The sequence below is a fragment of the Fusarium keratoplasticum genome, chromosome 13, assembly GCF_025433545.1.
Source record: "Fusarium keratoplasticum isolate Fu6.1 chromosome 13, whole genome shotgun sequence".
Classification (NCBI taxonomy): Eukaryota; Fungi; Ascomycota; class Sordariomycetes; order Hypocreales; family Nectriaceae; genus Fusarium; species Fusarium keratoplasticum.
The window spans coordinates 720,137-745,747 of record NC_070541.1 but is presented as its reverse complement, the minus strand read 5'-3'; the positions used below and the strand labels follow the sequence as shown (position 1 = coordinate 745,747).

At 48.0% G+C, this 25,611-nt stretch overlaps 6 protein-coding genes and 1 pseudogene across 7 annotated transcripts, besides 1 other annotated feature; 3 read left to right on the top strand and 4 right to left on the bottom strand.

The window, feature by feature from the left end:
- Positions 1-347: 347 nt before the first annotated feature.
- Positions 348-912, top strand: NCS57_01459000 (uncharacterized protein; the record flags this gene model as incomplete). The annotated part of the gene is made up of 3 exons (XM_053064189.1): positions 348-426; positions 511-823; positions 879-912. The coding sequence occupies exons 1-3, from the start codon at positions 417-419 to the stop codon at positions 910-912; spliced, it is 357 nt and encodes a 118-aa protein (XP_052906472.1). The 5' UTR covers positions 348-416.
- Positions 913-1,606: 694 nt separating this feature from the next.
- On the top strand, positions 1,607-3,922 carry NCS57_01458900 (Fungal-trans domain-containing protein; the record flags this gene model as incomplete). The annotated part of the gene is made up of 7 exons (XM_053064188.1): positions 1,607-1,622; positions 1,805-1,945; positions 2,072-2,290; positions 2,369-2,634; positions 2,706-2,720; positions 2,782-2,964; positions 3,022-3,492. The coding sequence occupies 7 exons, from the start codon at positions 1,607-1,609 to the stop codon at positions 3,490-3,492; spliced, it is 1,311 nt and encodes a 436-aa protein (XP_052906471.1).
- Positions 3,923-5,073: 1,151 nt separating this feature from the next.
- NCS57_01458800 (uncharacterized protein) lies at positions 5,074-5,792 on the bottom strand (the record flags this gene model as incomplete). The annotated part of the gene is made up of 1 exon (XM_053064187.1): positions 5,331-5,792. One exon carries the CDS (start codon positions 5,790-5,792, stop codon positions 5,331-5,333), a length of 462 nt encoding a protein of 153 aa, XP_052906470.1.
- A 2,295-nt stretch (positions 5,793-8,087) lies between these two features.
- NCS57_01458700 (MFS domain-containing protein) lies at positions 8,088-9,972 on the top strand (the record flags this gene model as incomplete). The annotated part of the gene is made up of 7 exons (XM_053064186.1): positions 8,088-8,266; positions 8,323-8,521; positions 8,574-8,883; positions 8,936-9,233; positions 9,318-9,629; positions 9,682-9,753; positions 9,816-9,972. The coding sequence occupies 7 exons, from the start codon at positions 8,088-8,090 to the stop codon at positions 9,970-9,972; spliced, it is 1,527 nt and encodes a 508-aa protein (XP_052906469.1).
- A 3,162-nt stretch (positions 9,973-13,134) lies between these two features.
- Positions 13,135-13,908, bottom strand: NCS57_01458600 (uncharacterized protein; the record flags this gene model as incomplete). Its single annotated transcript, XM_053064185.1, has 2 exons — positions 13,135-13,588; positions 13,637-13,908. The coding sequence occupies 2 exons, from the start codon at positions 13,906-13,908 to the stop codon at positions 13,135-13,137; spliced, it is 726 nt and encodes a 241-aa protein (XP_052906468.1).
- A 4,197-nt stretch (positions 13,909-18,105) lies between these two features.
- Positions 18,106-19,136, bottom strand: NCS57_01458500 (annotated as a pseudogene). The gene is made up of 3 exons: positions 19,053-19,136; positions 18,402-19,009; positions 18,106-18,187 (listed from the first exon to the last, which is right to left on the bottom strand).
- Positions 18,106-19,136: a sequence feature.
- Positions 19,137-22,804: 3,668 nt separating this feature from the next.
- Positions 22,805-23,176, bottom strand: NCS57_01458400 (uncharacterized protein; the record flags this gene model as incomplete). Its single annotated transcript, XM_053064184.1, has 3 exons — positions 22,805-22,833; positions 22,896-22,940; positions 23,002-23,176. The coding sequence occupies 3 exons, from the start codon at positions 23,174-23,176 to the stop codon at positions 22,805-22,807; spliced, it is 249 nt and encodes an 82-aa protein (XP_052906467.1).
- Between the last annotated feature and the right edge of the window lie 2,435 nt (positions 23,177-25,611).

The window sequence follows — 25,611 nt, the reverse complement described above, 5'->3', positions numbered from 1 at the left end:
AAGGCAGTCTCCATGACCGAATCGGGGCGGAGATTTCGGGAACGGTGGCAGAAGGTTTCCGAAACGTACATCAGGGAGACTGCGCCGGCTAAATACCACGATCTGTTAATCCCAGACTTTAAAATCGGCTAGAAGCGCCGCATCTTCGACTCGAGCTACGTAGAAAGCCTCCACTCAGAGAACCTGACACTGACCGACGACAAGGTCGTTCAAATCCTGCCGGGCGGAGTGCGCACGGAGAGAGGCTTTGTTGAAGCGGACGTGATCGTGATGGCGAACGGTTTCGAGACCAACCATTTCCTGAGCGGCGTGGAACTGGTTGGCAGAGGGGCAAGACCGCCACGGAACACTGGGATGAATTCGGAGGCCCCGAAGCCTATAATACCGCCGCACTCAGTGGATTCCCCAACTTTTTCATGATGTACGGTAAGTGGCAGGTAGCCTTCCAGCATGGCAGTCTCATGCGAGACGAATCGAGCCTCAACCTGTTTTTTCTGACACTGACAATAGGGCCGAACTCCGGCACTATTCACACATCGACCACCACTGACATTGAAAATGCCATCAACTTCGCGCTACAGGTCATTAAACCCGTTATAGATGGCCAAGCAAGCATTATCAACGTCAAGCGAGGCGCCGAGGAATGGTATTCCGACCGAGTCCAGAAGAAGTCAATAGGCACCGTCTGGTACTCTGGATGCGTCAACTGGTATTTCAAGACAACCAAGAACGGACAGAAGTGGAACTCCATGATCAATCCCCTTTCTCAGGTGCAGTTCTGGTTCAGAGCTTGTTTCCCACCTGGGGCCACTGGGAATATTCGGTACGTCATTGGGCGCCCAAAGAATCTATACTCGGAGATGACTAAACAAGTAAAGGGCAGACGCTTCGGGTAGTGCTTGGGAGCTCTAGCCAGCCTCGTGGTGGGGCTCTGCGTCGGTCGTCTGCTCTACCAGTCTTCATATATCCAGCCCTGCATCAGGGCTTTTCTGGCACAACTTTCATCGAGGCTTCCAACGTGGGAGTCACTGAGGAGTGTATCATTCGTCAAGCAGGTGACTGCCACTACTTAAATATGAATGAGAATTGTAAAGCTTTAAATACAGCACGGTTATCTATTTGATCCAAGGTCACATGTAGTTGGTTGAATCTCTCCATTGTAAGAGCTCTGCTACCCCTGAACTCTCCCTGTTCCATATCTCACATTCCATCATTAGTGCCATGGGCATCTGATGCCCTAAATTTGATTGGGCCCATGTAGCAGGGGTTTGCTCGGGGGCTGCAATGGCAGCAGCCCCGAGGCAGGTAATAAGATTTATTCTCGGGTCCCGCGGGGCTCCGTTGTTTTGGAGACTATGCTTAAGATGGAGAACCCCAGGCTTGCGTCCCCTCCCATACCGAATCCACCAGTATCAGAATGTCGACAAACCAAGTAGAAACGGCGGTGAGAATCAACAAAACTTGCGATCAATGCAGGAATCGTAAAGTTCGATGTATAAGTATGACTCCAGCCCCTCCACCAACCTCTCTCTCTCTCTCTTGCTCCTCAACCTGACACGCCATCTGTGTTTGCAGTCCCAGATGCGCCGCGCGGTACAACTCCAACATGTGTCTCTTGTGCCGTAAGACATCTTCAACAACACAGACTTTTGAGGCTTGGTGTGGTCTGACGATCTACTTCTTAAAGAGACGAGATGATTCTTGCCACTTCAGCCGTTTCAGACGCAAAGTCCAGGCGAAAGGTTTTCACAACTCCTAGATATCCTACCTACTCCAAGGTCCTATACCGCTAACATAGGGCCAGTTGCCGAGTCCCTTTCGGGAGCCTCATGCGCACAGCCTCCTCGAGTGCTCCCTGGTGAGGCATGCATCGATCGCATACTGCAGTCTGGCCCTCAGGATCTTCTTCTCTGCCACGAGCCGTTTGTAGTAAAGGTGAGCAATGGTAAATAGCCCTAGCGTTAACCATTTTCACTGATCACGCGTTCCTACTCAAACCAGGCGCCTGATAAACAAGGTGGGCTTTACTGTCAGGGCCTGCACGCACGTTAGGATGCTCACAGGCTTGTAGTCCCGAGCTCCGGCTTCGCCTTCTTCTCTGAACAGCGAGTCAATTCGCTCACGGACAGGCTGAAGACGCCTCGACTCCGGGAACTCATTGAAACCCTGGATGATCTCATCGTGGAGCGGCTCAGTGTCAAGAACAATTCTCGCTGGAGCCCCATCCACTTTAGGAAGCCAACGCACACCGCACCACTCTCGTCGGAAGAAGTGCACTTATTCGTTCAAGGTGAGCTTTAGATAATCCCCCACTGGCCTCCCTTTCTGGCTAGCACGGGGACTCCAACAAGACTAAACACAACAAAAGCATACTTCACACGGGTTCACCCTCTTCATCCGTTCCTCGATAGGCAACAGTTCCAAGATCAGGTTTTGAGCCCCGGCCTTGACCAGCTTCTCATAGATAGCCCGGCATTTTCTGCACTCTACCATGCTGTAATGGCGTTGGGAAGTCAGTATTGCCAAGAGGGCAGTTTCGAGCCTGGGGTTGGCAAGGCATGGGAACTGTTCCAGATGTCCCTGGGACACATGGCGGACCTCATTGCTCCAAGGGAGTCGTTTGAAAGTCTCCAGGTATGCCATCTCCATAGGTGCAGGGACGCTTGTTTGATCTCATTGCTGAAAACCTCCACCTGAGTAACTAGGCGTTGACCGCCATGGTAAGCCCTACCTAATAGTGGCATATCCCTGTCTTATGGATCCTAACAAGAACACCCACAGTCCATATTCGCGAACAATGTCTGCTGTATCCAACTCGAGGCCAGGCTAGTTTCTCAGGCCGCACGGATAGCAGAGGGCCTGCGGTATCACAAGTCCTCCCACGCTCAACCTGTTCACCTAAAAACCTTTTGGGTCATCTACGCAATTGAAAAGCAGATCAGCTTCCAAAACCGGATCAACTCGGTGCGACAGTCTTCCATTAACATGACTTTTGTTCCCCCAGCTGACTAGGGGTTGCAGATAATCTCTGATGACGACATCGGCTGCATGGTTCCTGCGACTCCGGAATCGCATTTCGGGGAATTCAACTGGTTCTTGTCAACAATCCGCTTTGGACGGCTGTTAACCATTGCGTACCAGTCCCTTTTCTCGTTGAGCGCCTCGCTGCGATCCGCCGAGTCATATCTCGCTGCCATTCACCACGTCCGTAACCTGCTGGAGCAGTGGAGGCTGTCCATCCCCGCCGAGTACCAGCCCGGTGGCTCCACGCATTTTGGAAACGTGTTCGATCCCAATGAGACACTAGTTGCCCTCCAGACGCATTTCTCATATTACCATCTTCTTATTGGTCTCGAGCGGCTGACCCTCCATCTTGATAAGGAGGAAGGCCCAAGGAAACAGGAGAGCAGGCTGAGATTGATGAATACAGCTAAAGCCATCGTTGAACTGACTCGATTCATCGACTTAGAACCTCACGTGCCCTTATTGTAAGTCTGGACCACCTGAAGCATACCGACCCAAAGCATTGACGCTTTGATTCAGCATAATCTGCCTGGTCCCGGTATCAGCTCTATTCATTCTCTTTGATTTTGTCATTCATAACCCCAACCACGGTGAAACCAGGGCCAATTTGTCACTGCTAGATTCTATTGCTGGATACTTTAGCCTTGTGGAGTGCGCTTCAAAGGGAGGACTTCCAGCAGGCATCCTCTCTGGATTCTCCAGTATTGCCAGGGAGTACTTCTGCCGGGCCAATGAGGGGCGGCCTGCTGATCCCCGGAAGCAAAGAGAGCCCGCCAATTCAGGGGGTAGTGCGTCTATTCCGGACCAACACGACACGGAGGGATTTGATATAGCGTCTGAGGCAGATGCCATTTTCGTGGTAAGAGAGCCAATCATTCAGTATGTCTTGGGTGACTAGTGTATATATCTAACTTTGGCTCTAGGAGAATTCGACTCAATTGGAGCCTTTAGGGGACACTCGAGGCTTCTCAAGCGGCTCGATGGAGGAGTTAAGCAGTTCGCATTCCTTGAACTACCCTACCCCTTCTTTTTTCGATACGCCTGCCGAAGCTCCGATGCTGGGCTCAGGAGATTTAAGGGCCTTGTTTGGCTGGGTGTTTCCTGACTCTGATATGAACGATGTTGAATTTGAAGTAACAAACTAGAATAGGGATGAAATAATCTAAGCCCGACACTTATGCCTTGCGTTAACGTAGTAATGCCTTTCAGTACGAAATGTCTTAAGCTCTGGGGTTTTTCACCCTGAAAGAACCCCCTTCACAAAATTACCGGATCAAGTGATTGCCGAATTTGGAGGCGCAAACGCACCTCTTGTTGGGCCGGACTAATACCACACCCAGGTCCCTTCAACGGCTCCAATCCTCCCACTCTCATGGACACATGCGGACGAACTCTGAAATCACCCCTCCCCGAGATTAAGTGTAAAGAAGTTTTCTTTGGGAGGGGTTTGCCTTGAGGAACGAAGTGACGAAAGGTTTTATGCTGGCAAACTGGGCCCCTTTTTCCAGCAGCGACGCACTTGATCAGCCGCTGCCGGTATGCCGCTTGGCCCTCCCCCAGCACGTCACCGAGGAGAGCGGTCAGGTGTAATCAAGGGATCAGAATCTTCTCTGGAAGTCGACTACATCTCTAAGCGCCCCAGGCACGCAATTTGACATTCATTTACTGGTTTGATTGACTTTCTCCACCTCAAAGAGTTTCAACTCATCTGACCTTGTATCATCCTCGCCGACTTAGACCTCGTGTGGAGCAGCATAAATGACCCGATTGCCTCGGTACCTGATGTAAGATACTTTACACTTTTGCCGAATGGCGTAGTGGTCTATTGTGTTTAACACCTCGTCAAAAAAATACGCTAAGGCCTGTGTAACCGCGAATCCGCATCTTCGTGCAGCTTTGAGACCTCCTGTCTCCAGATCAACGGTCTGCCTTCCGTAGAACGTGTACCCAATTTTCTCGGTTTGTTGCCGTATATAACTTAAGACCCAATCCGGAGCTCCTCGTTGCACAGTTCGTATCGCGTCAGTGTGAGACCCTTTGTAGTGGCAGTCATGAAAAACTAACCATAGCAGTCAAGGGCCGGACCATCCATGGCAGATAGATCGTCTTGCCTCGGCTGCTGTGGAGGGCGTTCTTGATAGCCTCGACCACAGCATCGGCTTCGAGCACCGGGAAGATAAATTTGGACTGCTTGATGTCTCCGGACATGATGGGAGTACGCGCAAAGCGACGTACGTACCTTTGGCGCCTTCCACGTATATTTCAGCTCTACCCGAAGTGTCTTGAACCCCCATCGAAGGATCAGTTTACAAGAGCCAGTATATTCGCCGGTGGGGGGTTCGATTTCTTACCTCATGCAGCGCAACGATACCGGATTTCGTCGCTGAATAGTCGGCAGCCTTTGCGGGAGGGATGAAGGCACTAAGTGAGCTGATGTTGACGACATGCCCGTGGTTGTTTTTGACCATGTAGGGGAGAAATTCTTTGAGGATGAGCATTGGTGCAGTCAAGTTTGTCTTGGTCGTGATTTCAATGTCGGAATATTCAGCTTTAATTATCGACTTGCCCCGGATCAAACCAGCATTGTTCACAAGGACTGTGGGATGGCCAACTTCGTCTCTGATGCGCTGTGAGAGCTGCTTGACGGCCGCAGAGTCACTCAGGTCGCATTGGTAGTAGAAGACTTGAATCCCCTTCAGGGCCTTCCATGACAAAGGAGCGAAGTCGATAGTGATTATCCGGGTCGTTGGGTTACGGTGAGAAGCCATGTTTGTCTGTGTGTAGGTTCTGGAAGAAGAGATCGAATGATGAACTGGATTGAGTTGTAGGTTGTCAACAGGCGGATTTGATGGGTTGGTTGTATGATTCGGTGTAATAAAACCCAACGGCATGCACGCTGGTTTAATACCAGCCACATTATTACTGGGTAAGTATGTAGACATAAAGAAATGCTTTAAACTCTGTTAAAAGTATTTAGCTATTGTTTTAAATATTCACCCTACACGCTGAAAGTACGATAGTTAACCCAGTAGGTGAGCTGAAGTCGATTTGCACCCTGAGCAATCTGTCGAATAGTGTGATATTCATTGTGAGAGACAATAGCCGGAGTCGTGGGAAAGTATGTCCGATAAGTTCAGGACAATGTACGAAGGCGAGGTAATATTATCGTGGGGAAATAACCTCTCCCTTGTAGGAAAGATGGAATGAAACAGATAAGGATGAAGGGGCCTACGAAGAGTCGTAGTTATAGGTAGCTAATATTCTTACGTAAAACAGCTTTCTCTTTCGGCTCTTGCGAGACAGGAGGTTGGGATGCTTTCGGAGTGTGTACCGGAAACTGATCCGGCAAGATATTGCTCCCAGCTTGTTTTTCTGTGTCCCTCATAATCTATCACATTCCGAATTTGCACTGCCTAAGACATGCTGAGTTGGATCGCCACTCAGAGTGTGACAAGCCATTGCGTCGGCCACGCCACCGCCAGGTTCCCCTGGGATCGCCAATATATCACGTCCAATGGTTCATTTAATCCCAACTCTAGTCATCAAAAAGAAAAGCTTATTAGCCCAGTGAGTTTCTTTGGGACGAGAAAGCTAAGATCTACATCTTTTGCCTAAGTCTAGGCTGGCCTGGCCCAGTCTTGATCGGCGGGACTTCGCCCAACTAAGACATTTTGCACTCTTGGTACCTGACATAGCGAACCATTTTTATGACAGTGACTGCAGCCTACACACTTTATCTGCTATCTGCATGGACAGATGAGGTTGATGAGAATGATCACATCCGAAAAACTCATGTTGGAGTCTGTACCTCTGTGATCTCTGCGCGGTAAATTTCCATTGTTGGATCCCGCAACGGTCAAGACGATACAAGATCTTTCAGCGGATCTAGGCGAGGCTCTCCAGAGCACCAGCCTCCCTCCTTATTCAGAGGTAGCGCAACTTTGAGAGCTACCCCAAAGCCTGGGCTCTTTGGTAAACAATAGAATGATTAAACAAGTTTGCGTCACTACATGGCAAGCCGTGGAACGCTGCACACCCAGAACATCCAAGTCATATCTTCATCACCTGGCATCGACTTCTGGAAGGGTTAGACAATCTTATGTGCCGCCGAAAGTGGCGGCAGAAAGTGGTCAAGGACGGAAAAGATAGGCAAGCTGCAGTGAGTGATTCAGCATCAGAACTGCGGAGTCTACTGGCCAGCCAGGCGACTCTTGTAAGCAGCGACTACAGTACAACCATAGCTATGCCTCTTCATGAACCATTGCAAGACCATGTCGATATACTTTCAAGAGGCGAGATTGATCTCGCTGACAATTCAAGTTCAAAAAACGACATACTCCAGCAGCTACCTAGTATCCCATCGATCACTCCACTGCCAGGATACACCCTTCCAGCCGAAGCCATTAAATTAATTAATTCGTCGTTTATGAATAAGGAGGTTTCTGGCATCATTGAGTACATTCTGGTGGACCCGTATGGTTGTCGCAAGGCCTCGCCATAAACACAGAAGGTCCGTTGCGCAGCGGATGCAGCCTCAGTTGGCATTCATCATTGCAATCGTGGCACTTTATTCATTATGTGGTCAAACAGTGTATTTATTTGCATTATTGTGTTTTTCGATGTAGTTGAAGCTCGGCCCTCGATGGGATAACTGAGGGTCATGACTACATGAATGTGGTATTGGCTTTGATACCGTGGCTGAGGCCCCCTCATTTAGAGAAGTAAATGATAAGAAAGAAAGAAAGTCTCCGGGGGAGATTTCCTGTATCTCGCCGTTTTGGGCTTACCTCTCTGCAATCTGCTTATCAGGAAGACTGTCATTGCCCACAAAGCTCGGCAGCAGCCCCGGGATAATACCTAGCCGCATGAGAACCCTGATGATACATCACTTTTCAGCGCACAGCACACCCCAACTTCTCAAAACAAAAATCCCTCAAACGCTGCCAAATCCTTTGAGTTCTTCCAAGGCCTTATGACTACCTTTCGATGAGTTAACCGTCGCGACACTGATTAATCATTTCCAACAACTGTTGGGTAGCTGCTCTGCCACAGATCTATTCGACATGATAAACCAGAGCCAAGCAATTCTTGGGCCCGATGGGCTGTCAAGTGATCAAAAAGAAGCATATGAGGAGACTACTTGTGACCCGTCTGGCGCCGAGTCATTGACAACATATTCACTCACTTTGTCTCCGGAAGATCAACTGATAGATCCAATCAGTGAGGCCAAGGCGCGTAGGAAGTGAGTGTCGAAGATCACACAACGAATTCAGTGTCAGCTGACTAACGTAAGACAAGAATTGACTTCTCCGTGCTCTTACTATTGGTGTTAGGATTTCTCGTCTTCCAGCTCGATCGTATGAACTTGGCAAGCGCGTTAACTGGCGGTTTCGCCGAAGATATCAAAGTCAACCAGGCGACAATCAATTTGGGCAACCAGCTTATGTTTGCTGCTGTTGTTGTCTTCGAGATCCCATGCAATATGGCCCTCCAGCGTGTAAGTAGCATTTTGCACTCTTTCCTGGTCTCTCTCCTTATTAACAAAACAGTTTGGTCCCCGTAAGTGGATGTCAGGCCAGGTATTCATGTTTGGCCTTGTTGCGACAATGCAAACCTTTGTCCGCAACCGAACAGGATTCTTGGTAAGTCGGGTAATGCTTGGGCTTGCAGAGTCAGGCTACACCCCTGGAGCCATGTATATACTGTCTCTATGGTATAAACGTCGCGAATTAGCCAAAAGAGTGTCTATTTTCTTCTTTGGCATGTTTGGTGGGAATGCAATCAGCCCCTTGTTGGCTACTGGTATCCTCAAACTTGATGGCTCCAGAGGAATGACTGGATGGCAGTGGCTCTTCTTAGGTATGGACTCGATCTTATTGGCTACGTTCCGTAATACTGATTCACGGCACAGTGGAGGGCTTATTGACGGTTTTTGTCTCATCATTACTGCTATTGTTTCTTCCAGAGAGCCCATACACTCCGCAGCCGCTGTTTGGTCCAGGTCTGGTACGCTGGTCGAGCGCCGAAAAGGACATACTACAACAGAGAGTTGACGCATCGGCACGCATAGCTCCAAATAATAACGCTATTGGACTAGGTACTGTTCTGAGAACTGTGCTACAGTATCGTCGGTGGCCACACTACGTTTCTACCCTCGCTGTCTTCTCGACCTTTTCTCCTCTGTCAACATATTCACCTTCCATCATCATGTGAGTAGTTACTCGGTCAGAGCTTGATATCGCGCTAGGGTCCGGTCCTTTGTCTTAAATATGGCAGCTAACAGCTGATTGAAGGTCGCTCGGCTTTGACCGTATTGTCGCCAATGCTCTGGCTGCTGTTGGAGCATTGCTGGCTCTTCCTGTTGTGTTTTTCTTCGGGTACCTTAGCGACCGAACCAACAAACGCGGAGCCACTGTTATTTTGGCGCAGGTCTGCTACTTGATTGTCCTCATTGTGACTAGACAAGTGCATCCTACATCGGGAAAGTGGTCGCGATGGGGTCTTTGGACCGCTGTGAATAGTGTAGCTGTTGGCTACCATCCCGTCCACAACTCGTGGACGCAGCTTAATTGCCATGACACAGGCGAGCGAAGTATAGCATTGGCGTACGTCGACCCATGAAGACCACAGAAACAGTGACCCTAACGAGATACTTAGGATGTGGGTGATGTCTGCGACCACCGGGATGATGATAGGAACTCAATATTTCCAGGCAGAGGATAGGCCATTGTGAGTCTATTGAGCTAAACACATTGGCAGAGCATTTAGAAGCTGACGAGACTGTGTTGAAGCTATCACGTTGGTCTTCGTACGATGATAATTATGGTGGCCATTGGGATCTTTTCTGCCGTTATCCAGCTTCTTGTCTACGTGGCACATAATCGCCGGGTTGTGAGAGGAAAGTACCAGAATGGAGATGGGAGGAAGAACGTGTTGTTCACGCCGTAGGAGGCCAGGACGCCCCTGAGTTCGGGGAAGCAGAACATCTTATCATATATCCGAAGTGGCAGTTTGTGCCAACACTGAGATCTTTGTGGTATGTTCTTGGTAGGACCTGGTCATTGGAGTATTTGCATCTTATCGTTGGGACGATGGTCTACCTCCGAGTTACAGTCATAATGTATCTGTACGCTTTATCGTCAATCGCGACAGACCTTGTTCTTGCCAGAAGGTTGCACTGAAACATACATGAACCAATAAGACAGTCAGATAATATCGTCCATTGTCTAGTGTAACCTTTCAAACCAAACCTGTAAAACCTGCATAGATTAGTTGATTGATGTACCTGTAGGTTCTGACACGAGGCTATTCCACTTGTTAAGCAAGCGCGAACCTATATGACGAAAGAAAAGTCATGGTGGAACTGAGGGAACCTTCCCCAGGGCTAGATCAAATTTATGTTGACCCTATTTAGGGCGGAGGTTATTCGTCATCCTTTAACTATTAGACTAGTATACTTCTTGCCAGGTCCTGCCTGAATCAGAAACATGAGTGTTATAAAATGAGAATCTCAAAACATTTGGTAAATAAAGTTTCAGTTGGGAGTACGGTTTAGCTGCTTGGCTCGAGGCTTGTCATGAGTTACAGGCCCAGCGCGCAAGCCGCCGACATGGCGGTCACTCCCATATCAGCCATCAAAACCCCTTTTGGGCTGGTCCTTAGTTTTGAGGCATATTGCTGGGTTTACTGAAGATACCAATGTTGAAGATAAGCCCCCCTCGTGTCTATTCAATACTTTGGACCGAAGTTGTACCACCAGAGTCCCCGCCCAATCCAAATCTCATTGGTCATATGTGTGCCTCCGTGGCTCAGAGCCCGGGAGATGTTACCGTCTCTATCGAGATAAAGTCATGGGTTGAATTAAATGTTGAACTTTATCTTTCCCGCCACCTAAGTCCAGCCACTTGGGTAGGGGCTCATGTAGTCTATTTCCATCACAAGATCCTTTCTTGGCTGCGGGACATGACAAAACATCCAACCCTGCGTTAAACAGTGGCTGTTAAACGACGCAGTGTGCCACGGCTTTGAATATCTGATATCTCGAAGCAAGTTCCAGCTGCCGCTGCAACTGATATTTTGGTGGCGCCTACAGGAAGACTCGCGTCTAGACTGTCACTCTGGGCATTATACCTCTGTATACTAATAGGCCTCAGGACCATCGGCCTGCGCAGCCAACAATGATGTTGTTGGAGCTGCTGACCCATTGATTTTCCAGCTATAGAAACAAATGGATAAAATGACAACCAGCGTCCTTAATTTGTAGCTTACATACCAACAGGTGCCACTACCAGGAGCTTAATCACCGGCTCCATGCCTAAGGTTGAAGGCACATAACTAAGTCTCCATTAGCACCTAGCATCCACCAGTTCCATCTGCCCGTCACGGAGAGATTGGCTGACGCCGACAGTCAGGCAAGTATCTCAGGATCAAGAACCTAGAGTAACGGGGACTGTTGCTTTTGGTTAATCGCTTACGAGTCGGGTCTGCAATTTCACATGTAAATGAGAGCCAAAAACACAGGTGACGACTCTAGATCACCAGTGCAAAAGAGAATTGTTGATATCAATCACGTCTCTAGCGTGCACAATATCAGATGACATAATGATAAACACATGACAAGATCACAGCCTGATGCTCTGCACAGAAGAGAGTCCCAAGCCCGAGCTGCAAAAAGCTCGTTGTCAGGTTGGAGCAACAGACTTAACGTTTGAGAGGGGAAAAGTGTCAAGTCAGGAAAGAAGCAGGGGCAAGAGATCCAGCTTGGGGCGTTCATGATGGGTAAAAGACGAGACAAGACTCTAAACACATAATGAAAATGCTGCAATAAGCTCTTGGATTAATTCGTTCGATCGACAGCTTCCCACTTTCTCCTTGCTACTCATTAGAATTAGAGAGGAATCTTTCGGAAAGTCGGAAAGTCGGAAGGAAACCCGCAAACACGTTACAGGTCCTAAAGAAAGGCACCACAGTCAGTAAATGCCGAAAGCCTGAGTAGTGGCAGATGGAATCCCGAACGCGTAAGCCCGACAACGCCGACCTGACATCTGAAATGCCGGCACAGCAGTAACCGAACCCCGGACCACAGCAGCTGCGGGTACCCGCCTCTGCGCGATATGGAATTGACAAAGTTGCCCAAACTGCAGTGAGTGACTCTCGGTCTTTTGTCTCGGTTATCCCATCAAGGGTCGGGCTTCAAACATGCTTAAACTAGGCTGATTGTTGGATCTGATGCGAGGCACCAGAACGATCGGTCCCCTCTCGTAAATTGTCTGCCATGTGCCGACAGATGACAGATGGCATATGGCTAACATTTAGTGATGCTATGTTGTTCTACTACACTTCTTATACTATGTATTCCCAAACAGTATTGGGTTTTGATGCCGTCATGTATCAATAACTGTGTCTTTTGCTGTTGTGGCTGATGGCTTCTTGTCATCATTGCAGAACAATAATGATTATATTCCTAGATCTTAACGACGTTAGTAGTGTCACACTTGTCCATGCTCTCTTGACAAGTTGTCCAATCAGGCCGTGTTACTCTAAGACCAGAGGAATTGATCAATGGTGATTTTCGCTTGTTGTTCCCCGTCACCGCTTGAACACAATCAATCCAAAAAACTTGACATTGAGTCTCGGAATTTTCAGTGATAGGGCAGCCACAGTCAGAAGTTTCTCTGCGTTTTTATTCTTTCGAGTACGTTCCCTCTCTTCGCTCCTCTGAAGGTTATCTAGGGTAGTTCAGTCAAGCCCCGATCGCTATTGAGACTGGCTGAACCTGATATAAACGCCACAGTATAGTCTCTGCTTTGGAAAACGGCCCAGTGGTTTACAACACGATGCATTTCAAGGTTAGCAGCCCCGAGGCAATTATAACTCTGGCGCTCGAGTAGATTGCTCAGGGTGCTACGGAACATGCTCATACTTGCCCACTGGGCAGTGAGATTCGAGAACGGCTGTTTACTTTCCACACCAATAGGTTTGACATGAGGGCTCATGATGTGTATATACTGCAATTCAGCGGCCGTGCGGCGAATTAAATTACATGAGGAAAAAAAAAAAAAAAGGCGCTCCAGGCGGTTGAAGGATATCGAGATCCAGACTTGGCACATGTTACTTGGACTTGGCGTAGCATCCAATGCGGTTTGAGTCGACAACAATATCATCGTACCAGACAGTGTTGGACTCTCCACCATATGACTCCCAGCCGAAGTAGACGGCAGAGACCTTGGGCTTAATGTTGCCCCTCTTCCACTGGCCGTTAAAGTCGCTCGCGATGTTCGGCTTGCTCGTAAGACCGCTGACAGATTTGCCACCCACCCAGGTCTCGACAGTGCCATCAGTACCGAGATGATACTCAATGCATTGCCAAGCGTTGGCCTTGAGGGTCGCCGAGGCGGCAATGCCTTGAGGAGAGAGATCGGGCAGGGTGGCGTCGTCGGACTCGTGGTTGTACATGAGGATCTTGCTCTGTCCACCGATGCGGAGGTGCTTTCCAGCAGCCTGAGCAGAGTCCGGCATGGTGATGAATGTGACGTGGGCGTCGGTGATGGCTTTGGAGGGCTTACTAGTGGGTGTCAGTGTCGACTCTTCCAGACAGAGTAATCAAACTCACATCCACGCCCTGACGTAGACCTCACCGTCCGGTACCGCTGTGGTGCCGAAAAACTTGTGTCCACAATAACCGCCCGCGCCGTCGACTCTGATCGAGTTCTTGCCGCTGCGAGCCTTGCTCGTGCTGTCGAGAGTAACCTTGCCGCCCTGGTCGCAGTCCGGCGCGTAGGTCGGCCATGCGACCTTGTCCCATCCGCTCTCAAAGCTCTCGCGGACCTGCGCGAGGGATGGAGTCGCAATGGACAGTGCGAGAAGGGCGGTTTGGAGAAGCATCTTTGTTGTCGAGTGATGGATATCTAGCCAAGAGAAACACGCTCAAGGAAGAGGTGTTGGACCAGTATTTATGCGAAATCCAACGCCTACAAAATTAATTTTGCCGTTCTGGGGTCTGAAACATGACATTTCTCCGGCCGAGATACCCGAACCGACCGCTACCGTCAAGACAAGGACCCTGATTAATAAAACCTGAAACTAACTCACACTGCCATTTCGGCTGCGGTTACTGCCAATGAAAAGAACAACACAGTTGCCATAAAAAGATTTACAGCTAGCCAGTGCCGCGAAGGGAAAGCGCAATGAATTGTCAGGATGGTTCACACCCTTTCGTCCTCTTAATGCGAGACGAGGGGCCTCCCAGGGATTCCGGCCCGCTTGACAGGTACCCACAGAAGCAGGCCAAGCGCAAGGTTTACCAGAAGTAACTAACCCTTGCCTAGTGAGTTATTGATGTTCATTTTACGCCGCGATTGCCCATTAGTGAAGACGGTGAGGTGGGCAGATTGGGGCGCTGGGGTACTGCTAGGGGGGCATTGAATCTTGACACTGAACTCGACCTTGTTTGGCTGTTAGGGTTATAGGTCAGACTGCCGCTTGAGTCTACGAGAAGCTGCCCTCGACAAAGGACCATTAGGAGTAGTTTACATAGAGATCGATCTTTGGACGTTAAAGAGAACAAAGATTAATGAAACGGTCAAAATGGCAAACTATCATTTCTGTCACAGGAGCTAGATAAGTACACAAGAGGTTTCTGGGAGGGCTGGAAGGTACTTTAGCTGCAGTTTTCCCAGCCGTGGCTGGTTCCGAGAAAACCTGGTGATGATTTCTCCCATCAAGCGAAATTATCGGTTTCACCACACTCCAATAGCAAATGGCTACTATAGAAAGATTCAATGACCTAATGACTGCTTTACCACATGATAAAATACATGATCTGGTACTGCCATCAGCGAAAGGCCATCGAGCCGCAAAGTGGTCGATTCAAAACCCCGGTCCATGACGGGATATGCAAAAGCTTTGGTACAAGGTACTGGAAACGCGCACTGCTGGAGGTTTTGCGTTTGGGAAGTATCAGTTAGTCGTGATCCCAGTGTTTAGCAGTCTTCACTGTTTGCATCGGGGCGGATCTAAAAGAAGCAACCTGCCACAATGACGAAGAAGAAAGCTATAAAGACATCAGAATATTAGCATTTAAAACCTCAAAGGACAATAAGCTATTTTCGACCTCCCTCAAAGTTCTATTGGAAGGTCTGGACGGCATCGGTCTGTCAGGGAGACGTCTGAGCCGCATTCGCTGGGGTTGCTACTTTTCAAGGTGAACTATTCCGATACCCAGCAGAAAATGCTGTATGGAGATTGTCCTTGATGCCAGTACCTTACGTCGTGGCTGAAAACCTTTTGTGGACTTGTCATTGCAGATAATAATAATAGAAAGCCAGTCCGTAGGGGCTGATTCCACCTTGAGATAGCAAAGGTCTCTCCGGGGTGCCAAGTGCATGTTCGAGCGAGGACTGCTAATATTGAGGTCTACAATCACAACCTCAAATGTATATGATGGAGCAAGCTGGTACTAGAAGACTGTTGAATTGTTATTGAGTAGTGCCTAACGAGTAAATTTCGACTGTTCCATGAGAAGGACTTAGCAAGACACACTCGCCGGCGGGCTCAGGTCTGCCCTGATGGATTTAATACTAAGATACTACCAAACTTTCGATCCGAGTGTCCCTTGAGCTAGGCTTCACCACACGGAGCAAAATCTTCTGGGCCAAAGGAGCAGTACTACTGCTTCTCGTAGCAGCTAGAACGCGGAGGCGGAAGGATGTAATGTCTTAGTCTCCGTATAAAAGAGACTCGGGAGCTCTCGCATATAATCAACGAGGGTTATGTGTGTATGAATATGGGAGTCACTGCTCGGCTATTTGTATCACCGAGGCTACATACTATGATTTCCCTCTTGATTTCCAGGGTATCTTCCCGCTTTAATACCCCGAGGCGGACTTTTTGAGAATGTTACTTATACCCCGAGACCTGTTCTATCTCGGAGTTACTACACATTGGTACTGGTTGTGAATGGGTTGTATACTCTACATCCAGGATTTAAAGATTATAATAATATTGGGTTGTTCTCTTTTGTTCCTTTTGATTTAGTTTTTATCCCTTCAACATACGCCCTCTTTGATATCTCGTCTACTCAAAGATGTCTCGCAAGGTGGCTGAGCTAGGTGTCAATGGGAACTCATCATGAGGGCGCCTGTCACTTTACTTGGCACGACTACTGGTCATCGCGTTCAACCTATCTGCCGACAGGTGATCAACATCTCGCGTATCCTCGTGGAAATAAGATTTGGCCTCTCGAGCACCAACATAAACATCAAGCGGAGAGGCGGCCAGTGTGCCTCAATGACGAAATCTATACAGTTAAGAGATCCCAACTCACCGCGTATATCGACCAGGTCGAGACCAGATTGAGAAGAGTATCATTAAGAATTCGCTGGCTGACGATGCAGTAGGGACAAGTGCAATGCTTTTGGGGGGGCTTTCTGAATAAACAAGCCTGGGAGAAGTTAAAAATGCATTTATATTCCCTCCGTCTCAAGATCTGAGTTGATTTCTTTCGGATCGCAGCGACATTCTTAACAACATCTCAAAGGACTGCAAGAAAGATGCACGCATGAGAAACGATCCCTGGCCTCTTTTTTGGTGGCACCAGATTACTATCAACGACCTGATTTCGGGAACAAAGAAGTAGTTACTCAACCAACCGGAATGCTAAGGACACCAAGGGCGTATCTAGATCCGCTCCACATAAGGCATCAATGCCATGACCAACTCGGTTCTGGTAGAGAACCAAGACGACTTTAAGCCATCAGAGTGAAGTAAAAGACAGCGTTTAACTAGCACCATGATCATATAGCGTAATTAACTTATGAAGGGTAAGGCTTTAATTATAATAAAAATTATATTATTAATATATTATAATATTATATATTAATCTTAATATAATAGCTTTTTGTAAAAATTTTATTATTAATAATAAAAGACTTATATTTAGTTATTAATAATTTATTAAAAATAATTAAATATCTAAGGAAAAAAGATATAAATAAAATAAAGAAATTAGTAATAAGGGGAAAGAATTAAAGTTTTTAAGTTATTACGTTATAAAAATAACTTAAGCTATTAAAAAAAAGGATATAATTATAAAGATAGAAAGGTTTAAGTTATAGAAATGGATTATAGTAAGGATTAGGTTATTTAGAGCTTAAATATAATATCTCAGCGAATTGCTAAATTTTGGCTAGTATATATCAACTTTGAACATAATATAACTAGCACCACATAACTATAGTTCACATCCTTTACGACATAAGAACTCAGCAATTGGACCGCCTCCTCAATGGCATGGAGAGGGCCCTGTTCGCGATGGCCGTATTTTCCTGGAAACGGGGCCTAAGGAAGCGTCGACGCGTGCAGAATGAGGAGGGGCCTGGTAGTACTCTCCCCATAACCTTATCGGCCTCACCCTTGCGCGGTCTGTCTATCATCTCAGTGAGTGAGAGGAGCTGTACCGCTGGCGAGTCGACAGCTGAAGGCTGGACCCCCATAATACCGGACTCCCTGGTCATAAACAGCACACAAGGTCGGGAGCTGGCAAAAACAATAAGACGACGTCTCTGACGTTCACTTTTCTCGTCGAGGCTCGGTCTCAGCTAGTTGGGGCCCTCGGAGGCATCGATGACCTCTAAGGAACGCTCTTACCCTCCCACTTTCTTAGCACTGGGATATGATGCTATGAAGTGTTAATGTTGTGTTCTTTGTTATAGTTGAAGCCCGGCCCTTGACGGGATAACTGAGCCAAGAGATAGTCTTTACTCCCATGGTAGCACGGAGCGACCAAGGGAGTTCTCAAATATCTGTTTTGAGGGAACTATCTACGATTCCTTTGATCAATGCCGTATCCCCTAGACCAAAAGGCGATATTTGTGAGAGATCTACTCGATGACGGCGTGGTTACGTTCCTGCCCACTGCCTACGGCCCCGACATGTCAGTAGTTTAGGGTGGATACCGGGAAAGAGCATGGCCTAGGAAGCACTGCAAGCCTATTTAAAGTGTGAACAGTCGAGACTAGAACAAGCTTTATTTCAATGATCGGAGTGATTTGAATCATTCTGTGGCTTGGAAGGCCCCATACACTACCGTACACACATTTTCGGAAGAACCCGTGTGACATTGACAACCTCAAGGGGCAAGACAAAAAAACATGTTGGTTCAAGCCTGTTGGGGGTTAAAAACCCATAGCTAACTTTCCAGCGTTCTAAGATACAGGATAAGATTAAACACCCAATTAATGACAAGTAAAGAGACTCTCGTGCAGGCTGTAGCAATCATCCCGAGACAATAATACAGTGCCAACTTTCCGCATAGCGAAGGGGTTACGAACCTCAATGACAACCGAATATCGTACCGTAATCCATGCCCGCCACCATACCCTGGATCTAGGAGTGAAAGAGCGGCTCGCACACAGATCACGGTAGCTGGAAACCACTCCAGGAAAACGACTATCCCAACTGGGCCAATAATCGCAGCGAACAAAGCCAATGCCCAAGTCGAGTTTATGTTGGAAGTTGCTTCATCAGTTTGTTGTGGGATGGCGCCCAGGTCTTGGGTGGTCTGTCTGAAAGGTAGGGCAGCGGGCGAGATGATTAGTAGTTCTACTGCCTCGCACGCTAGCAATGTGCTGACATAGTAGCCCCAAGAAGCGAAACTAACAGAGCGAATAGAATAGGCCAGGCTTCGCAGGGAGGAGCGATTGCCTCGGACAATTGCCCACGTGCGCAAGAGTTTCAATGGGGCGCAAACCACAATGGTGATGATAGTTTTGGCGAAATGTCCAAGATACCGACCGAGAAAGGTTGTCAGGACTTCTCGGAATACTTGTTCAACGACCCAGACACAGAATGGCTTGAATGGAAATATGAATGCGGTGAAAAAGTTGGGCGAGTCTTTGGGGAGCCTATCGGACCCGGCTGAGTTTGCAAGAGCCGAGTTGCAGGCGATTGTGAGGACTGGGAAAAGGTAAAAGTAAGGATAGGAGACCTAGGTTTTCTGTGAGTGTATATTTCTCTGATGGGGCTCTGACACATACCACGAATTGAGCGGCATTCCTAGCATATAGCCAGAGGTCTAGAGCAGTTGCGGCCTGTGCATCCATTTCTGGTGGTTTCCTTGACTTTGTGGTTTGTGATCGAAGCCCGGATGGAATCAATGCCCGTGGGTCAGGACGGATCCATGTTTAAGTACTGAGCGTTGGTGAAAAGCCTGCTTGAAGAGTGTTGGTTATGAAGTCGGCAATTTCTAGATGCGGCATTCCATCTCCATCCGTGCAAAACCAACAGGGATTCTGTAACGTACTAAAGGTCCCCTAAATTTCGTTACGTTCTTACCTGTCATCGGCCTATTGGTGGGTTGGTAAGAATGCTCAGCCTTGAAGGATTCATCTCGAACAGGCTGAACCGTGCGTAACTGCATCATTGTGGATAATTCACTCAACTGCACTATTATGGTAAGCTCCGAGGTGTGAGATATATTGGGCATTCCATTTCTGCCTTTTCTTGGATCCTGTAGCTCAACAACTGTTGTACTGGTTGTTATTCTTATTGCTATATCTTCCCACCCCGTGTGCGGCTTCAAACAGTGTTCTCATTGAGAACATAGTCACGAACTAAGATATGAAGCGCTTATTTCTTTCGAGAAAGAAAGAAATTAGAGGTCGTGAATACAGTGGCCAGGTCAAAATGAATACAGTAGCAAATATATGCCTCTCAGCGGGCTGCCTCAGACTCTTTGATATCTAGTTCTCACAGTGAACAAGACGCCGCGCCACCGAAGAGATGGCTCTTTCTGTAGCTCAGGAAGCACGTGGCGCATCCCGGCAGAGTAGTTCGGCTAAAAGCTCCCCGCCCAGAGATATTCGGCAAGGCCAGCTCGATTGGAAACTTAGTTAGCTGCTCTAAGGAGAGCCTCACACTTGTGCCTTGATATCGGTCGATGCCTTCAATCCTTTCAAATGCTCTTTGTTGCTTGAGATATCTCGCATTACTTTAGTAAGTCTCAGTGTCGGACCCGAGAAGCTCAGTCCTCCAGCGAGAATGTAGGAGGTCAAGGGCGAGGGAAACGTGATATTTCCAATTGGGCAGAGAGGTCAACAGCCTCTGTAGGATAGGGGACAAGGTGAGGAAATACAGTACAAGACCAAGGATGAGGGATAACGGGGAGTACCATGGGCTCAGAGAACAAGTAGTCGTAGAGATTAGATAACGGAATAGAAAGGAAGCAAGCTGTCGATTGCTTCATAAAGAGAGGTCAGCAATTAAGACAGGTGGTAATAGAATGTGGTTCGGTAATGGACGCTTACAGCTGAGGCCACCGACTCGCGGCCCCTCGCGTCCTGGGTTCCAAAACATGGCAGGATTTGGGGCATGGTCATGTTGAATTCGGCATCCCCCAAGATCCAAAGCCTTTCAGTAAGCTACGGTTGGCACTATTGAGATGGTACCGGGCACCGGGAATGAGCTCGGTTTATGCCCATCAGAGTTCTACCGGCTAGTTAAAAGGCTTAGCTTCAACTAGCTTTCACACATGAGCCTCTAATAGCACTATCAAGATGGATAAGGTGCGTATTAAGAGGCCCAGCTACTATAGTCCCTCAGTACGACCACTGAGCCAGTGACTAGGATGTAGCACTAGATCTGTTTCGCTGAGTAGTGTATAACGAGGTGGGACTTTCGGAGTATGCCAAAATGAAATTACGCTAGTGAAACCAGTGCGTGAATGATGTCAGCCGGATCTACTGCTTCGTTTTCGTGAGATGTTAATCAGCCGTTTCAGGGGGCCTTGGCGAGGCCGTACTATTTCGACACTAGATCTTTGAAGGATCTTCACAGGACTTGAACAACAGGAGAGCTTTGGCGCTGGTAGCGATGGTACGCTCCAGCGGAGAATGTGTCGTTGAGGTCCCTCGGCAAACTGGTTAGTGACAACACGCTACTCAACCCAGCCGGCTGCTGAAAACACTTTTTGTCGGCTTTGGTGAGGTAGGCGTGTTCAGACTGGCCCTAGAACCACAATTGCAATATACTGTTAGTCTGTTTAAAGAACCCGGCTATGTCGATAGCTGAGGGTAGGGAAGAATCGTATGATCGTCCGCTTTCCGAGCATGCACATAATCAGCGTCCAGGATCACAAGTTCAGTTTAATACACAGACGCAGCGTTGAGTATACCACCCTCCAGGAAACCGCCAAAAGAAGTTCTGGTATAGCTGGGTCAAGTGCCAGACTATTTTGAAGCCCCCGCTAAGTGCAATTTTGGCACCCTATGATGCCTCGAGCTGGCATACCATCAGGCCGGATACTGAGACATAGACAAGTTTCTTGGTTACTCTACTCGTTTACCTTACGCCTAGATCAAGACATCGCCCTGACTATCCCCTTATCATCATCTCAGATGATAAAGACAATAGGAATTGCAGTAATTGTGTACGACAGCAATGCATCCGCTTTAGCTGGAGTTTTGGTTGGTCCCTCGCGAAGGTGGAAGTGAGGTAGATCACTAAACATGATACGTAGAGTTGGTGGTCCTAATGACGTCTTCAAAAGAAGACATAGACATAATATCAAAGAACACGGCGGTTTAGGGATTTCTGTTATCATCAATGATGACTCCAAAATAGGTCACCAGCCACAACGGCAATAGAACAGTTATCAATACAGGGCAACATTAAAAACATAATGCTGCTTGACGGGTAAAATATGTTTCGCTTTCAGCATCTATGAAGCTGCAGCGCCGCATCTCGGCCTACAGACAGAGAATGTCACACACGTCCTATCCTTAGGTCGTGGTTGACATGGGGTAGGGCTGTCAAATGATATCTGGTCATGTGAACTCCCTACTTGCGCATTTCTAAGCCCATAGAAAGGACGAAACTCCCCTACGAAAGTCGCCGAATCAAGATTAGTTGTTGGTAGAAGCTTCACACCCCATACACACGCTCCCAAGGACAGACGCTTCCGCCACTTTAGCTGTGGTTTGTCCAGAAGCTGCGGAGCGGCCTGCAATTTGTATCATATCTAACCTCAGTATCTTAAACTTTCCAGTGATGGCAAAGTGATTAATGACCCCTATACTCCCAGAAAACGCCAAGACTTTTAGTCAGGCTCTGTTGCACTAGGAATGTGACTAGCCTTTCAACTAAACAATCCCTCTGTATTGTGTTTTTTACCTCATTAAGCTACACTCAACCACTTCCAATATCCAAGGTAAGACTGTTGGCCCATGCCATAGAAGTATTCAAGGGCTATATGCCTCATTGACCAGATGACTAGTTGGCTGAATTAAAGGATGTGTCCGTGGCGACCAGGTTTCCTGACTCGTCTACTGTCATTGTAGCCGATGTACCATCACCCGTGGACCTTGTTTTCCGTAAGGTTGGTGTGTCTCTATAAAATGGACTGTATGTTCCTGAGGCCACATCAGGTCCCTTCTGGTCCGTTGAGGTAGAGTCATAAGTTGCAGCGAATGTAGGAAGTGCCGGCGTGTCTGTGTAGAAGGGCCCATATGTTCCAGAGGCTATGTCGGCTCCCCCCGGGTTGCCCGAAGTGGAATCACCTATTGCTATGGTGGAAGGTGCCCGTCTGTCAGTGGGAAGGGGCCCATATGTTCCCGAAGCTATATAGGGTCCGTCATGGCTGTCTGAGTTGGGCGAAATGCGCCCTGCATGAGGCGTGTCGGTGAAGAAGCTTCTGCGCGTCCCAGAGGCCATCTCTGCGCCCTTCTTGCTACCTAGGTCGCGCCGGTTCGTCTCTGACGACGACGGAACAGGGGATGTTTTTGCATTAAGAGTCTCGAATGTTCCTGACGCTACCTCGTAGCCAACATGACCATTTAAAGTAGGCGAGTCATCCAGCTCATCCACATGAATCATACTTGTGTAAAATGTCGTCTGGGTGTTTCTCCCGTCATCCTTCTCAACTATCATGATATTAGAAATGATATTAGAAATGACATCGTCGGATGAGGGGATACAACTAACATGTAGGTATGGGGGACTGAACTCGTGAGCGAACAGGGGCCAGATATGTCGATAGGTAAGTAAAGCACTGGACGCTGTGGTTCTCTTGGGTTAAATTGGCACCTTCACTTTGCGAATTGGCGGTGGCGGCGTTGATGCCTCCAAGCCAAGCGAGGGCCAAAACGAGCATCTCCATAATGACGACTCAACGAACAGAAAGGGGTGACAAAAAACAAGGGTGTCATGTAACATACGAGCCTACTTTCTGATATCTACAACACTCCCAGGGGTTCCCTACTTTTTAGTTGGTAAGATAGCCGATTTTTCTCTGTCTCAAAGGGAGAATAAAAAACCTGATTCAATGGGAACAATCTAGTTTTACTAGGTAAGGCAGTCTAAGACATTTTACATGACTACACCAATCACCGACAGCATGTCAGAACCGTGATCACTTAGATTATGGCGATAGAATTTGGATTCCAATACTGAGGCTTGGCAAGGAATGGCGGTGCCTTGGTTGGAACGGAAAGTTCATTGAATTTTGAGACAGCACTGATCTCGTAATTAGCTAGGTAGTCAACCACTCCTGCATTGCTCCTCTTTTAGAAAGGGATCTGTCTTACATGACAAAGTGAAGGAACGCATTGTCTCTTCTCAATAACAAACAAGTTCCTGTTACCTGTTCGTCAGACGAGCCGCACCCTCGCATAATAACATTTCAATTACTTTGCAACGCGCACGAACAAGATTCATCTTGCCTCTCACCTGCGCCGTCATAGAATGATACTTTGCCATTATTAATCCAACCCTGGTTTATTAGTATCTCCCTTCGAAGCCCAGGGTGGTCAAGCTGATCATCGAGTGACCCGACCCACTACACCTTTTACGTTTTTATCCAGGGCTATGTTTGGAGAAGATGCACCCTGCAACCCTCTTACACTCCTCAAGGACAATATCAGGAAAGCTTGTTTGCGCAACGGGCGAATAGGCTAGCATTCCATGAGCACGTTCGTGGCATGCGATCCTAGGATGATCGGCTCTTCCCATTCACTGGCTCGGGCCTTCTCAGCTCAGAATGTGCAGTACTGCCCGGGCGCCGGATCGACAATCAGGCCAACCTTCCGTTGCCTGTATGCAGTAGAGTAGGGGTCAAAGGGGCCGTTCTAGACTTCAAGTATCATTCACTGACAGTATTCCAAGGCTTCTTCACCACACCCTCAAGCTCACCCAGTAATTATCCTTTGCGGTGACCAACGTCGGCATACTATCATCTAGCCGTCTTTTTGGCTGAGTTAGAAAAGGTTGAGCAATCCAACGACAACCGAAGAGTCATTCCACAAATACTGTTAATGCATCGCAGTTCCTAATACCTTTCCGCTCGCACTCCATGTCGTTTGTTCGACAGTATTGCCGCATTAAATCTGATTTCAGAGTCCGACTCCAAGCCTTTGCCACCTTTTCATCAATTCTCATGCTCGTTCACCAGCTTTTCAGCTCTCGTACCGATCGCTAGAACTCTAGAACGAGATGCACCAGATGCCTTCACTCTCTCGTTTGTCCACGAAACAAACGCGATGCAGGTAGACAGGCTGTGGGCTCGCTTCCACATACTCTCGCTTCTTTCTTTTCTTACTAAAATGGCCATTGATCGATTGCTTGCCTGTGCACAGAATCCCTCCTTTCCTGGGTCGTATCAGCCATGTTAGCTGTTTAGATCTGAATCACGTAGCACTTGTTCCAGTTGCCTATAGAAGGTTTGCAGATTGGTACCCAGATGACGTTAGGCTAGTCCTAACTCTAGGTCCCGTTTCTTAGATTTCAACTTGTCACTGTCCCGTGTGAGTACGAACGTCAAGATGGTAACTTGGCTTAATCAGGCCCGCTATCTTTCTCTATCCAGATTTTTCTTTGAGAAGTTAGCCAAGTCTGATACCTCTTTCGTTTTGGGGAGAAGAAGCGCGGCCGACTATTGACATTTCAGTGTGTCAAGAGCTTTTCGACCGACGTCGTCTCCTCAATCATCTGCGACCATAGCTGCCGATCTAGCTCGTAGCCGTCTAGCTTCTGTACCTTCTTATCCAGCGTCTCGGACGTGAGACCTTGAATCTACTTCTTTTGCATATAAAGTCTACAAAGTTAGCGCGCCAGTGCGTCTAGGTCGCGTCCAATCAATCCGAAGGCCCGTTGAGAAGCTCGTCGAGCTTCTGGCACCAAATTGGTATATGTTCCACCAATATGTGAACTGAATCTGAGATGAGCGGTACTCACAGCCACGAATACATACTTGGCCAACTTCCCAGTCGCTCCCTGATAACCTGTATCCAACTGCAGAATGCAAATAAAAAATCTCCCACAGCCGGTCGTAGATGCCATTCCCGAAGATACTCCAAGTAACTGCTTCCAATCGCGTCATCCAGGCTATATTACGCTTCATCGACGCACCAGGAAGATGTGGGTTGATCAGGCTCTCAGACTGGAGAAGGTTGGGCTCTCGAACTAAAGCTTGGCCGGTCGTTTGTCCTCCTCTAATTCGCCATTTGGTTGCTTGGGGAACAGTCGCTCTGAGATGTGAGCCGGCATTTAGCCTCTGGTCTTCTATGTTGAAACTTTGCACTCTTGAGTCTCAGAGAG